This window comes from Pituophis catenifer, unplaced genomic scaffold, assembly GCF_029215685.1.
Source record: "Pituophis catenifer annectens isolate HBS135680 unplaced genomic scaffold, rPitCat1.0.hap2 SCAF_3, whole genome shotgun sequence".
NCBI classification, from domain to species: domain Eukaryota; kingdom Metazoa; phylum Chordata; class Lepidosauria; order Squamata; family Colubridae; genus Pituophis; species Pituophis catenifer.
Window position 1 is genome coordinate 189,655,663 of NW_027256883.1, and position 16,427 is coordinate 189,672,089.

Sequence of the window (16,427 nt, forward strand, 5' to 3'; positions counted from 1 at the left end):
ACCTGGCTCCCTGCCATGTGGCAGCGACCCTGCCCGAGCTACTCGACGTCATTGCCGGGGTGGCGGTTGATACCCCCAGACTTATTGTCATGGGGGATTTCAACCTTCCATCCGCGGGTGAGGCGTCAGAGGTGGCTCGGGAGTTCATGGCTTCCATGACGGCCATGGACCTGACCCAGTTAGTTCAAGGCCCCACTCACATAGGGGGACACACTCTGGACCTGATTTTTGTCTCTGGTCAGTGGTTGAATGATCTTGGTAGAGGGGACCTAGATATTAAACCCTTGTCATGGACAGATCATTCGCTCCTCCAACTAGACTTTCCTACCGCCGCCCCCCGCCGCAGGGAGACGGAGCCAACTAGATGGTTCCGTCCCAGGCGCCTGATGGAACCCGAAAGGTTCCTGACGGAGCTTGGGCCGTGTCCTGAGACCCTAGCACACGACTCGACTGAAGAGCTGGTGGCCGCCTGGGAAAGGGCGGCCGCTGGAGCTTTGGACCGCGTCGTGCCTTTGCGGCCTCTGACCCGATGCCGATCTCAACTGGCTCCTTGGTTTTCTGAGGAGCTGAGAGAGATGAAGCGTCGGAAAAGACGCCTAGAGAGCATTTGGAGGACTAGCCAATCCGATTCCGACCGGACACAGGTGAGGTCTTATATCAAGACCTACCTAGTGGCGATAAAAGCGGCAAAGTCTAACCACTTTTCCGCTCTTATCGCATCTGCAGAGAACCGCCCAGCCGCCTTGTTTAGGGTGACCCACTCCCTCCTCCGGGGGGGAGTGCGGGAAGATCCCTTGCAGGGTCGCGCTGAGGATTTTGTGCAATTCCTGCACGATAAAGTCGCTGGGATTCGGGATGGCTTGGACTCCGACTGGATGAGTCCACGGGAGGAGACGAGGGCAGGTCTTGAGAATGTTATCTGGGAGGAGTTTGATCCTGTGACTCCCGAGGATGTGGACAGGGTTCTGGGTAAGATTAGTGCCGCCACGTGTTTATTGGACCCGTGTCCCTCCTGGTTGGTGCTGGCCTCCCGGGAGGTTACACGAGGCTGGCTCCAGGGGATTATAAGTGCTTCTCTGAGTGAGGGTGCCTTTCCTGCCGCCTTGAAAGAGGCGGTAGTGAGGCCCCTCCTCAAGAAGCCTTCCCTGGACCCGGCTGAATTAGCCAACTATCGTCCAGTCTCCAACCTTCGTTTTGTGGCGAAGGTTGTTGAGAGCGTGGTGGCACGACAACTTCCCCGGCACCTGGATGAAGCTATCTATCTAGACCCGTACCAGTCGGGCTTCAGGCAGGGGTACAGCACTGAAACGGCATTGGTCGCGTTGGTGGATGATCTCTGGAGGGCTCGGGACAGGGGCTGCTCCTCTGTCCTAGTCCTATTAGACCTCTCGGCGGCTTTTGATACCATCGACCATGGTATCATGCTGCAGCGGTTGAGGGGGTTAGGAATAGGGGGCACCGTTTTGCGGTGGTTCTCCTCCTTCCTCTCCGACCGCTCGCAGTTTGTGTTGGCAGGGGGACAGAGGTCGACCTCGAGGCATCTCGCATGGGGAGTGCCACAAGGGTCAGTCCTCTCGCCCCTTCTGTTCAACATTTATGTGAAGCCGCTGGGTGAGATCATCCGTGGTTTCGGGGTGAAGTGTCATCTGTACGCTGACGATACTCAGCTGTACATCTCCACCCCAGACCACCCCAACGATGCCCTTGATGTGATGTCCCGCTGCCTGGAGGCCGTGCGGGCCTGGATGGGGAGGAACAGGCTCAGACTCAACCCCTCCAAGACCGAGTGGCTGTGGCTTCCGGCGCCCCGATATGGTCAGCAGGTGCCATCGCTGACTATTGGGGGTGAATCTTTGCCCCCCACAGAGAGGGCTCGCAATCTGGGTGTCCTCCTGGATGCACGGCTGTCTTTAGAAGAGCATATGACGGCCGTGGCCAGGGGGGCCTTTTATCAGGTTCGCCTGATTCGCCAGTTGCAGCCCTTTCTGGATCGGGACGCCTTGCGCACGGTCACTCACGCCCTTGTCGCCTCCCGGTTGGACTATTGTAATGCTCTCTACATGGGGCTCCCCTTGAAGAGCACTCGGAGGCTCCAACTGGTCCAGAATGCGGCCGCGCGGGTGGTTATGGGTGCAACCCGTTGTGCCCATGTGACACCCCTCCTGCGCGAGCTGCACTGGCTCCCAGTGGTCTTCCGGGTGCGATTCAAGGTGTTGGTTACCACCTTTAAAGCGCTCCATGGCATAGGACCCGGGTACCTTCGAGACCGACTTCTGCCACCAATAGCCTCCCACCGACCAGTTCGCTCCCACAGAGAGGGTCTCCTCCGGGTGCCATCAGCCAAGTTATGTCGGCTGGCGACACCCAGGGGGAGGGCCTTCTCTGTGGGAGCTCCAGCCCTGTGGAATGAATTGCCCCCCGAAATACGAAAGATTTCCGACCTCCGGGTGTTTCGCTGCGCTCTGAAGACCCTGTTGTTCCGCCAGGCAGGGCTATTAACATAATGTTTTAAATTGGGGTATTTTAAATTTCTGGGATTTTAATTGGAGCCTAATTATTTAATGATTTTAAATTTTAATTGTTGTCGTGTTTTTTGTGTTTTTAAATAGGCTGTACACCGCCCTGAGTCCTTCGGGAGAAGGGCGGTATAGAAATAAAATTATTATTATTATTATTATTAATAATTATGTTTATTATCTTCACTCTGATCTGTTCTGTCCAAAGTCAGGGCAGCAATTTGTCCTGGAATTCATGCGCACGGTATTAAATTTGCCACAAAGCCTGGCCATTCTGATCCAACTAACACGAGGAATTGAGTTGCTCCAATATCAATGGCTCTTGTTTTCCAAATAAATCAAGTTGAGCACCATGCTGCCCTCCTTGAATAAAATCTGGAGAGAGCTATTTTGAACATGCTTGCAATGCTTTAAATGCATCCCGAACTCCAAGCTCTCCGCAAGGAGTTGAGTGGAGTTTGGGATGCCATCCGTATTATTTTTATGTGGATGCTATGACTAAACTAACTGAATATATGTTTTTACTATGTATATATTGAAAACAAACCAGCATGTTTGCTCCTCTATCAATTCCACTGAACTAACCAACATTGTTTTTTTCCTTTGGGAACGCAAGCACTGTTGTCATTCCAGTGGAAGTGGCTGTAGTTGTTCTCTGATTGCTTTCCTGTAAAACCAAACTGGGTCCCACCGCCTACTATTCCAGCTCCTATCCATTAACCAGAGTAACTTGCTCTGAGAAAAGTCATTTTCAGTCTCTACAAGTAACATGTATTTTGAAAAAAGCCAATAGAAGTAACAGGTAGATCTTGGCACTTCTGCATTACAAGAAATCTGCTGGAGCCTTCCCACAGTCTCAGAAGCTGAATTTTTTGTTCTCAAAGATGTGCATGCTAGTTTGGTTCCATCAAGGATAAATGGCAGATGTCTTTCCTTTGTAGAAAGACAACTGTGAGCCATGGATAGCTCTTAAACATGGTATGAAGGGGGAGCTACAATTATATTCTTCTTTCAGCATATGGATTTATCTACGCAATTAAAAGAAAGCCAAATTAAAATGCATTTGAACAAATTGATTTTTTCCTTGAAAGACTGATTGAGAGAATGACATCAAATATGAAAGAATGCAAAGTTTTTATACCTGAAACAGTGTATGTGCATAGATGCACACTTTCTGGTTTTGCATTTTAAGTTGCAGCATCAATTGTAGCATTTTAAAACTTTTAAATAAGTTTTAGCATACTTATTTCCATCCTGACAGTCCCTGGCTAAACTGAACTCAGTAGCTAATAATATATTGTACACAATACACATGTAGGTTTGCAGAACACATCTTGAGCCTGGATATTAATGCCATGAGGGGCAGTAAGGCTTCTTGACAAAAATCCTAAAAAGGACAAATACAAGAACGTTTCCCTATCTGATGCCCTCAGATAGGCTGGATTAGAAAGAACTCTCCACTTCTCCAACCAATAGTACCAAACGGGGGAAAACTATTCTAGACTCAAATAAGTGGATTATAACTTCCAGAATTCTCAACAATGATCATGCTGGCCAGGGAATCTTGGAGGTTGAACATATATTTGGAGGGTTTCCAGGGTTTGTATAATTTGATTTAGGAAATTCACTTTTTAGGGAAAAACAGATAAGATTCAATTCCAGATACAACCCCTGCATGAGAGCTTGTATTTCTCATTGTCTTTGGAAGACCATGAGGAGATGGTTCTGACCAAAAGCAGGTTTCCCAGGCTCTACCCAGTAGAACTCTGGGAAAATTTAATGTCACCAAATGAACCATCTAAAACAGGGGTGGGCAACTGTGGCCCTTTTACAACCTGTGGACTTCAACTCCCAGAATTCCTGAGACAGCCAAGCTGTCTCAGGAATTCTGGGAGTTGAAGTCCACAGGTTGTAAAAGGGCCACAGTTGCCCACCCCTGATCTAAAACATTTTTTACCAACAGTAATTAGCCCCAATATGTTATCTTTCCAAAACAATGAATAGTGAAGACAAAAATACATGCCTGCTACAAGTATATATATTTGAGTGTGTTATGAACTTAGCAAAGCTTGGAGCTTTTCAGTTTTTCTTCCTAGCTTATCAATAGCTAGAAAAAGCAGTAAAAGTCAGAAATACAGACAGTGCACTCTTGTGATGCAAGTGCTGGTATCCAATACAATTCTGATCTGTATGTAAAAAAAGAAATTGTGTATACTGCAAACTAAATGCCTTCATGATCACATCTATTTGAGGGGGTTACATTTTCCTGTTACAATATAGATAAAAGTAGTAAATGTATTTGCAATTAATAACAAAACAGTCACAGTTTAGCATTTACAACCCTGAAAACTCAGCAAAGTTAATAATTAAATTTGAGGATTAAGGGGTGCCTTTTCAAGTCATACAATCTTACAGGGCTCATGATTAATGAACATCTGCTAATAGATGACATCCACAAGGGTGTTTTTATTTTTATGATTTGTTGTTTTTTCTCTCACACACACAAGAACTAAATTTCAACTCTTTTAGTTTCTGGAATGCATTAAAAGAAACATTCATTTGCTTTTATGCAGATGAAATTTGGTGAAGATTGTTATAGTTACCCAATTTCATTTTGTAATTTTATGCATGAAACTAGAAATATTATTCACCAGATCCTTCCCTATCTATATACTACTAAAACTCTCATTGTGTTTATTTGTTTGTCTGTACACTCAAGTTAGCCCAAATGGTGCATTTACAGGTTTTTAAATCAAGGTATCTAAATCTATTAATTTAAAGAATGTGTAAAATAATCCAGAGCCTGTGGAATTGAAATTTCCATGATTTCAGACTATTTTGTTCACAAAGTTATGTTATTGCTGAATTCCCCGCAGTCACGTGATCATGATTTCTGACTTCCTGCCAGCTTCTCATGAGCAAAGTCAATGGGGAAGATGGCAGGAAGTCAAAAGTTGTTCCTGAGACCCCTGGGTTTTTTTTTTTGCCCTCCTGTGGTCATTATATCTATCTGTTTAGATAAGCAAATATTGATTTATTGTGAAGTTCATTTGAAATGACAATTATTTTTCTATTTTCTTCTTGAATGATCATGTAGCCATCCAGCATTGAGGAAAAAATATATATAATCAAGCTAAAATTAATACTTATTCTGGTCATACAAGGCTGTACTACCTTTCTCTCAAAGGATGACACAACAGGTCACAGATTATTTAGTGACATATATAACTCCATTGTATGTAAGGAAGCTGCATTGATTTTTTGGGGATTTACTCTTGGGGAAGTGAGCATAGACTGCAACTTGTACAGCAAATCCTCAGTTCAATGGCTCTCAGTTTGATAAGTTTTAGATACAATGGAAAGTGGTTTCAATCCTTGAGAATGGCGATTTTGCTGCAAGTGATTGCAGTCACAATATTTCCAATACTCCAGATTACCTAGATATAAATTAGGTACCAACAGCCACCACAAATGACATCAATTCAGGTATCAACAGCCACAGTTTCCGCTCAAAAGGCCTGTTAGATCAAGGTTTTTACTGTACTTTCAAAATCTGCAAAATCTAGAAATTCAAATGTAAAGAGAATACAGTAAATGCAAAGATGGATCATTCGGAGAACAAGCACTGAAAGTATTTAGAATATGTTGTACAAATTATAGCTCATTTCTATGGGGGGGGGAAACAGAATGTTTAACACAATATTTCAGGTGCATGATCCAATGCAGAGAAAGGCTGGTGGCTGGCATTAACAAGCTGGTTCCATATGAATATGAAGTTCGAAAGACAGTGTCCACTAATTGGAGCCTGAAGGAGAATATCTGGCGAACACTCTCCTAAATCATAAAACAGAATAATAGATTTCTCCCAACCTGAACCTTACAGTTTTCTTTATTGATGACTTCCCTGCGACCTCCAAATTCAAATTGTGCTTCACGAAAAGAAGATCTTGGCATTACAATCTTCAACAAAGATTCAGAATGACCCACAGCTGCTGGGTTCTTACAAAGTTGGCCGACTGTTCGAGTGAAGGCAGTGGTGGTTCAATCCATTTCTGAAAGCAACAAATAGATGTGTCATAATGTGTTCTACAGTATTGGATGAATTAGCAAGCAAAGGGGCCAAGAGAGAGAATGGGGGGGGGGAGTCACCATGACCTGAACTGCTCTGAGAAAAAGGAGAGAGTTTATGGAAAATTGTGCTTTAAAACCAAGGCCTCATATTATGGAGGGATTAGCTAAACTTTCTTTTTTCTCAGCTGTGTTTCTGAACTTGTGTCTGTGTGTGTTTGCGCATTTGATTTTTTGCTTCTCACTTTTCCATCTTCAAACCCTAAATTTGTAGTTTTCCTAACTAGTGGATCATTTCTACAGTGTTCATTTCAAATCCAGATCCTAAATTCTACACAGTTCTAATTCCATAATTCAATACTGAATTATATACAGTCTTCTTTCTATCCAGCACCATTTATCTTAAAACCTATCTTTGTTATTACATCTCTAGCTGAATTCTCTAACTATTCAACCACTCCAGATTCTCTCTTTTTCTCCCCCTTTTATTGTCTCCCCTATAGTTGAAACTTCCATTGTTGTTCGAAAGTACTATTATAAATTGTAATATACAAATTAAGGATTAAGGAGCAAATGATATGCAGGCAGTATTTATTGATTTATAGTCTCTATTCAGACACTCCTGTCACATGAATAATCATATAGAAAGCTGAAACTAAACTCCAGAGTTTTCTTGACCCTCCCAAAAAACCATTCATGGGGGGAGATACAGAATAGGATTCTCCACGCTTTGGGAGGCCAATAGATTACATTTCACATGCTGAAAGCATAATACGGACTCAAATAAAGTGCCTGTCACTGTGGACGTGATGAGTTACACATTTTTTCAGAAGACAAACCGATGATTTTGTTGCCTGACAGCCATTCTTCCCTTCCACAAGATACTCAAAGTTTGCTTTTGTCTTTTGGGAAGAGAAGTTGGCACTTTTCCAGGTTCTGGGTTGTTCTCACCAAACTTTTTTCATTTTCTAAGAAAGAGTAATGGGCATTCTTGAAAATAAAAATCACTAGAGGCAGGTGATTTGCTTTGCAGCATGGCAGCTTTTTCTTTTTCTTCAAAAAAACAGATTAAAATAATGTTGGTTTTTTTAAGAGGATCTAACGAGCGTTAAAAGGAAATGAGTATAACACAAGGGCACTAATGCAAAGCTCTTCTTCCCTGTGTTGAAGCCTCATTGTTCACATGTTTGCATCACTGGCAAAATTTGTATACACATAACAGGAGCCTACAAATATTGCCTTACTAAACACACATTTAGCTAAGATGAAGGGATGGCTGGACCAGTGCAATTGTTAAATATGAAAAGGGAATGCCCGCACAGAACTTTAAATCTATCAAGAAAACAATAGGTAAACAGTAGAAATTGCTGTTTAGATTTCCATCCAAACTATAATCAGCCAAAAATTAGTATCCCAATGGAACACAAATTACTTTGTCACTCTTATAGGAATTGGGTAACTTCTATTTCTTTCCATTCAGCGTGACCGAAAATAATCACAAACCATATAGACAGCAATGTCTTAAAACAGCTTAGGATCCTGTTCTCATTCCTCTTCCCTATTGTTCCTATTTTAAAAAAGAGCAGCAGATAATCTAATAATATTATTTTTGTTCATTTCCCCACTGTTTTGTTTAAATACATTGCTTATGCAGTAGTTTAATAAAAATAAGGCCAAGTTAACAAAAACGTTAACAAAAAATGCAAAACCACTCACCAGAATGTATTGCAGGCAGATGACTATCTGTATCTCCAAATTCTGAGCTTCCATCTTGACCTCCAGGTTCCCAAGATTCACTGTTCTCAGAAACTTCAGAAAAAGTATCAAAAGTTCCTTTCTGACTATTGGCTGGATCACCAACACTTGGGGACTGACTACCACTACTTGCATCAGATACTGCTTTGCTTTCTTCTCCTAGCCTTTCAGCAAACCACAATTTAACCTGCGAGGTCGTCATCTGAGTTCTTTCACAGAGATCTTGGAGATCATCTTCATATAGAACCTTGTTCTTTTGAAAATAGTCTTGGAGGATCTCCTCGCTGACCTCACTGGAAATCGGTAGCCCTTTGGGGAAAATACCTTTTTTGTAGTTTTCATACCACCTCAGATTTCCATTTTTTAAACCATAGCGGCTATCTCCAAACCAGCGAATTACTTCAACCCTGGGAAGTCCAGTCTGACAACATATTTGGTCATACTGTTCATTAGTAGGGCGCTGTGTCTTTACAAACAGCTGTTTAAGCAAATGCCTCTGCTGAGCAGTCTTTTTAAAGCAGAGCCTAGGTTTCTGTGCCCTGCTAGGAGAACTCTCTGTTGTAGCTTGGGCAACCGATGCCACCAACTCACTTTTCCCCTCTGATTCTGTCACCTTAAAGTTTCTAAGGTTGATTTTTATTGGGGTCACTTTACGTTCACCTGGAAGTTGAGAACTTCCAGCTTCATCCAAGGAACCGTTTTCACTTGACACTCTGAAGTCATCCAAATCCTCCTCGTCTTCTACAGACTCCTCCTCAGCATCTTCATCTGCTGGTTGTTTTCTTTCTTTCTCCTCTTTTTTCCTTTGCTCCGAGAACCAGCTGTCAATCTCTCTCCTTGTCATTTTAGTTTCGCTTCTCAGACGGTCTACTTCCTCCTCCAAAGGAAAGGGATTTTGTGCAAAGCTGCTTTCCAAAACTCTGAGTTGTTCTGGGGCCCTCTCCTTATATTTTGCAGTGGAGAAATCAGGGGTCTGATGCCAAGATTGGCGACGTGCTGGTGTGTGAACAGGTGTTGCTGCTGACGTGGAAGTTAACTCTGTGGTTGTTTTTGCTGAAGTGGTAAAAGTGATTTCGGGTACAGAGTCTATTATTATTGTGCTATCCCCACCAGGCACAGATTTGTTGCCTCTAATATTTTTCCAGTGATACCTCCTATCACTAAACCACTTTCGAACTTCCCTAGTGCTAAGTCCTGTGATTTTTGTCAGACGCTCAACTTCAGCTTGGCCAGGGAACTGATTCCTACAGAAACTATCTTTCAGTGCAGACAACTGTTCATAAGACTTCTTATTTTTTAATAAGTTAGGATCCAAGAATGCTTGTGAAGAGATATTTGGGCAAGCAGAAAGTTGTGACTGAGCAGCACTAACTACATTCATGGTTGATGCAATACTGGAAACTGACACGGTGGTTGGAGGTTTAGCTATCTGGGTCTTTGGAATGGAGGTTAAACCTATTGCATGAGATGAAGTTGCTCCCTGAAGTCCATTTGTTATTATTGGTTGGGTGACCAGCATGCCACTTGCTCCTTCAGGCTTTCCAACTGAATGACCAGGCAAAGTGGCCTGAATGAGATGCTGAACACTACTAGGACTTGCAACTAAAGGTGTATTCAACACTGTAATAGTGGATTGGGGAACAGACTGAATCACAGTGTTAAACATTTTTTTCCGTGCATCTTCTATCTCCTCAGGTGACCAGCTAATACCCTGTTTCAACCTCTGGGCTGTAAACCAGATTTTCAGCTGCTCTTCTGGATACTTGGTCACCACAGTCAAGTAGCAAAGTTCAGCTTTGGTAGGGTAGGGAAACTTATGAAAAGAGTTTTTAAGAAAACTGTTAGAATCCATTGCTGCATTGTAAGTTGGAATACTACTCAAGGGAATCATTACCTTAGGAAGGGATTTTGATGTCGGTAGGTGCTGGTGAACTTGTGCTTGCTGTTGCAGTTGCACAAGTTGTGTTATGCCTGCTTGTAAAATAGGTACATTTCCAACTACTGACCCATTGACAATAGTGGTTGATTTGCCGGACTGGCTAACCGGCAGTGATCCATTGGTAAATGACAGATCACCTTTTGTCTCTACATCCTTGACTGATTTACTAGACATATTTTCTTTCAGTGTGTGGATTTTTTTAACTTCTGGTTTTGCTTTCATTATCTTCATAATGGGCGTTTTGGTAATAATAATTTCAGCTTGACTCTCCTGACTCTCCTGAGAAATATCCCCCAAGTGGTCCTGACTACCACTGATGATATTTCCAGTAGTCTGTTCCACAATCATGCGGTTAGCTTGTTTCACTACATTCCAGATTACATTTGTTTCTCCAACATGGTGCTCTGCATTGTGATGAGAAAGATCATCATGGCTCTTTACCAAGACATTACATTTCACACACAAAAAGGAGGGGTCTTTACTAAAGTCTATGTGCTCAGAATCAAGGTGACTAAGGAACTGATTAATTTCTTGAGTAGTGAAATTGCAACCTGTACATCTATAAGAAGTGCTCTCTATGATTCCATTGTGTCCATTGGACAAGGTCCCACTACCGTGATTTTCAACAGTGGTATCACAATTGGGCAGAGTACTGGGAACCAATGTCTGATGAGTTCCTTCATGATTTACTCCAACAGAAGTGGATTTCTGTGGTGCCAACATTTTTGCTGGTATCATGCAAGGTGTTGTGGATTTCCTTTTGCTGGCCATTATTGCAACCAGTGAGTACAATCAAAGCTTAGGAGGCAAATATTATTTTTTGAATAAATTTTGCAGAGTAAATTTGAGCAAATCCATGATCCCAGACGTATGTATGTCAAGAAATGGAACAACCACTTGCGTCTGCCATTGAATCTAAAAAAACAAGGGAACACTACATTAACCAAAGACTATGAAATCCTTATACCAGTATAATCATACAGCTTTTATTTCTCAACCACATAAGAAGATACAGAATCAATTTGCTTTTCTAGAATTCAAATCAGAACTGAATACAAAATAAATTGCCGAACCACATGCAAATAATGATGCCTTAGCATTTTGCTTGAGCAATACTCTAATTTGCAAGCACTGTTTATTTGTCAGCATTATCAGTGATAATCCAGCATCCAACGGGAAATGGATTTGTACCCATGCTACACTTTAATAAAAGAAGCATGACCCAATATGTTACCTTTAGAACATTATACTGGTGGCTCTTCTATGTGGAGCCCTGTTGTGGTGAAGTAGTCCAGACTATCAGATGCATGTCCCATAGACCAAAGACTTCTTCAAAGCACATTTCTCTGCCTCCAGTAGGATCTTCCTAATGAAGGATGCTTACGTTGGCACATAGCAAAAGGAGATTCCTTCAGCCCCCAGCTCCCATCCCTTCAGTAGAGGAAAAATCTTTGCCTCTAAAATCCAAGAAAGAAGCCATGTACCAGGGCTTGGAACAGAACTAAGAAATATTAAACTAATTATGTGTCAATCTATACAAATCTGAAAGGTCCAGAAAGGCAAGCAAGAAATGTTCAAAAATCTGTTTATTTCCAAGGAATGGGTATTACGTTTGAGCTAGAAATATTGTGTAAGAATAATTTTAATTGGGAACACATATCAGTAAGTTTTATGTCTCCACTATCTCTGGTATGAATTTCCCTGATGGATGCTTAGCAATTGTGTGTCTTAGGTAATTGTCCAATAGTCTACTCAGAATTGTAGGTTTTTCCATTAGCAATTCTCTTGAGACCCTATCTATGATTCTCACTGCTCTCTGTTTTTATTTTCTCCATGAGATTGTTTTGCACATGACTAAAGTTTTTTTAAAAAAGAATGTTAACTTTTTTGTTTTCCCCTTTTTCAAAAAAAAAAACATAGTTTAATTTTGTCTATATTTTATGAGATTGTTCATAAAAGAAAGCAGGCTGATTTCCTCATGCCACAAGATCAGAAGATGGCACTATAAAAATATTTCATTTTTGTTAGGGTTTTTTTTTTTCTTCCTTTGCCAATAAGGCAAAGGTAAAGTATAGAGGTTGCTAGTGCCCAATTTATCTCAGATACCAGGGGAACAATGCCAGGTTAAAGCATCTCCCAGAAGATGTCGCAACAATAACTACAAAGCTATTAAAAGGCACAACTGGAACCAATGTGGGGGCTTCTGGCAATAGAGGCTTAAAATTGTTTAGTGATGCGCAATTAGGAAAGGGGAGATTGTAGACTGCATGAAACGAACCACCCAGCATATAAAAATGAGTGGGAGCAGAAGAAAGGAAAAAAGTCAAAGACCTTATAGAATAACGAAGTTGGAAGGGATCTTGGAGGTCTTCTAGTTCAACCCCCTGTCAAGCAGGAGACCCTATTCTACTCTGGACAAATGGTTGTCCAATATCTTATTGAAAATCTCCAGTGATGGAGCACTCACAACTTCTGGTGGCAAACTGCTCCACTGATTAATTGTTCTGTCTGGAAACTGTAAGCTGGATCTCTCTTTAATAACCCCATTACTGTCCTCTTCTTTTTCTTCTTCTTGTCCTGCTTTGGAGAATAGGTTGACCCCCTCCTCTCTGTGGCAGTTCCCATTGGAAGACTGTTATCATGCCACCTCTAGTCCTTTTCTTTGCTAGACTAGACATACCTAGTTCCATTCATCATTTTGTTTAGCCTCCAGACTCCTAATCATATTTGCACTGTTTGAGTCTCAATATCTTTTTTGTATCAGTGTGACCAGAACTGACTCAGTATTCCAAATATGGTTTTATTGGTGCAATACAGGGTTGACTTGTTTGTTTAGTGACTGTTCAAATGGCACTAAAACAAGTGACTTATGACTATTTTTCACACTTATGACCGTTGCATGCAGCCCCATGGTCACGATAAGCTCCTTTAACTTGAAATGAACCCAGAAACCAAATAGCCTATGACTAAACTTCAAAGAGGTCTACTCCTTATTGTTGACAGACCATTTATTTATATAATTAATTGGTCATACACTTCCCAAACAACTTTGGGAGGCTTTTAAGAACCAGTGTCTCTCTCTCTCCCTCCCTCTCTCTCTCTCTCTCTCCCACTCCCACTCCCTCTCTCTGTCTCCCACTCCCTCTCTCTCTCTCTCTCTCCCACTCCCTCCCTCTCCCCCCCACTCCCTCCTCTTCCTCCCCCTTCTCTCTCTCTCCCTCTCTCCCTCTCCCTCTCCCTCTCTCTCCCTCCCCTCTCTCCTCCCTCCCTTCCTATCAATCCTTCTATTGATACAAAAGATATAATTTCTCAGTGGAGCAGTATAATGTCCCATTTAAAAAAGGTCCCAATGCAAACAAGAAGGGTGTTTTTTTTTAAAAAAAAGAACAACTTCAATTATATATCTCATAAACTGGGATTACTGCTTCAGTGAATATTCCTGAAATTCATCAATCCTCTCAAAAAGACTAGACTCTCACAATTAAAAATAATGACAAGTATATCACCTATAGACCAAATACCAGGGAAACTCTAGTTCGATGCAGTTAAATTACTAGACATGCTTAATCTGAAGTTTTTTAACTGCCTGACCTTATTCCCTCAGAGTTAATATTTGCTAGGCACTTGCACGTAAAGTTAGCTTGAACTGAAGCACAGCGACAACGTATCAAAGTGTAATCGAAAGGACTGTTTGTACATTTCTGTTTCCCCTGGAACAGTTATATAATCACAGTCAGAAACCTGGCGCAGCCTCACATCTGCAACTTGAGTTGTGTCCTGATCGGACCAATCATCACTGAATGCTTTTGATTAACAGGCAAATGGAGCTTCTGAATTTGCATAGTTGCAAGAGAACTACACAATATTACAGTTTCACAGCACAACGGGCTACAGTTACTAAAACGTAGGATTGATTTACTCTAACATGACAACGTGAAGTTACTGTACAACAATGGAGACTACTGGTTTAGTTATATAATTGCGATGAATCTGAGAAACATAGGGATGGAAGAGACCACAATATTGCCTATCCTCTTAGTATAATGATTAGAGCAGAGGTCTTCAAACTTGGCAGCTTTAAGACTTGTGGACTTCAACTCCCAGAATTCCTCAACCAGCATAGCTGGCTGGAGAATTCTGGGAGTTGAAGTCCGCAAGTCTTAAAGCTGCCAAGTTTGAAGACCTCTGGATTAGAGTGTTGGATAAGAATTGCTCAAGTTCGAGGTTCAAATCCAGCTCAGTCATGAAGCTCAGTGGGTGGCTTTGGCTGCGTGTACACTATTTTTTTATTGGTTTGCCTTGGCAGTTAAAAAAGATAGCTTTAAATATTTTAAATAAAATTATCGACTAGGTTCTTTAATCTTTCAGTATACGCATCTGTGCCAGATACACACAAGTTGTGCCATTTTGCAAGCCGTGCAATATTCCCATATAAAACACACTATGGTTTAGCTTTATTTCAAGCAATGTAATATTGAAATTGAAAGTTACAGGAAAAGTTCCTTTTAATTGTACATCTTTTTAGCAAATGTTAATGATAACGTTCATGTTTTAGGATTCAAGTTTCAATACTTCTGTCTTTATTTCTGTTCCAGGGAGGTTTAATCCCTGTCTCCAAGCAAAGAATAACCAAACCTATTAAATATAGGAGGTAATATCAAATCAAATTAACAGATTTATTCAAGGGGATACCACATTCCATTCATTCATTCCATTCATTAGGATGAGCCACAGTGGCACAGTGGTTAGAGTGCAGTACTACAGGTATTTCTGCTGATCACCGGCTGCCAGCAGTTTGGCAGATCGAATCTCACCAGGCTCAAGATTGACTCAGCCTTCCTTCCTTCCGAGGTCGGTAAAATGAGTACCCAGATTGTTGGGGCAAATTGCTTACTCTGTAAAACGCTTAGAGAGGGCTGTAAAACACTATGAAGCAGTATATAAGTCTAAGTGCTATTGCTATGCCAATAGTTTGGTTTTGATTTCACTCAATTTTAACTTGCAAGAAAAAAAACTTAATTAGCATATCTCCTAAACTCCAGTTTCAGAAAATGACTCATATAAGCCTTATTGAGATTTTTGATGTATTCATTGCTTTTGTTCTTCTTTGTCTGTCTTTCATACAGGGAACAGATTTAGAGAAGTATAGCTTTCTTCCTTACCCACTCCAAAAAAGAATTAGGAACTACCTAACTGAAATTGTACTCTATATCAGGGATCCCCAACCCCCAGTCCATGCACTGGCATTGATCCATGGCATGCCTGTAACTGGGCCATGCAAACAAGCAAAGTCCCATCCGTGGGATGTAGGCAACACGTGAAATCACACACACATCCTCCATTCCATGGAAAATCCTCTCTCCACAGAACCGCTCCCTGGTGCCCAAATGTTGGGGGCCACTGCTCTATATCATTATCTATTCTATTACAGTTCAGCAGATGCATACATCATTGGCTGTGTTAACTGGCAAATCCACTTAGGGGAGGCTAACCTCTGATTTTCATTTGTAGTATGTAGTGGTAATAGTACTATTTCTTACAGTACAATTTCTTATAGTAGCCATCCTGAACTTGAATGAACTTGAATATTTGTCAATGGAATTGAATATTTTCCTCACCTCTGGCAATCATGGGATAATGGCAAATCTAATCTAACAAATACGACTGATATCATGAAGACATTACTAACCAGAACGTCTTCTAAATATTATTAAAATGCATGGAAATAGCTTCTAGCACTAAAGAAAAATCCTATGAAATCTCTATGCAGGCTAACTTAAAATCAGGAGGTCCATTCTAATAATCAAAGAAACCATTAGAAAAGGAGGAAAAAAAGTGTTTACATGTGACTCCATTGTGCAATCTATGGCCCCGAATCAATTTCAAATTTACAACGGTATCAAATAAGACTCATTTATTATCCAGTTGTGCTTTGAAGATGGCATCCAATTTTAAAAATGCTTAATTGGCTTATACTGAAAGAGAATATAGTATTCGCATTTGTTTTTCAAATCAGTGTTGAATTTTATTTTATTTTTGTGCCTTCAAATCAGTGTTGATGTCTGGTGACTTGACTGACAAGTCCCTGCAATTTTCTCAGCAAGATATCAGAAGTGGCTTACTTGTTTCTTAGGGCTGAGAGAGAAGAA

The 16,427-nt window shown here is 41.3% G+C and overlaps 1 protein-coding gene across 1 annotated transcript in view; it reads right to left on the reverse strand.

The window, feature by feature from the left end:
• Positions 1 to 5,171: 5,171 nt before the first annotated feature.
• Positions 5,172 to 16,427, reverse strand: part of ZHX3 (zinc fingers and homeoboxes 3) — a 44,199-nt gene continuing 32,943 nt past the window's right edge. The window contains exons 3-4 of the mRNA XM_070941703.1: positions 8,301 to 11,193; positions 5,172 to 6,568 (exon numbers count right to left, since the gene is read on the reverse strand). Of these exons, the coding sequence (XP_070797804.1) occupies positions 6,558 to 6,568; positions 8,301 to 11,049 (2,760 nt within the window). The 5' untranslated portion in view covers positions 11,050 to 11,193 and the 3' untranslated portion in view covers positions 5,172 to 6,557. The remainder of the gene's footprint in view (positions 6,569 to 8,300; positions 11,194 to 16,427) is intronic.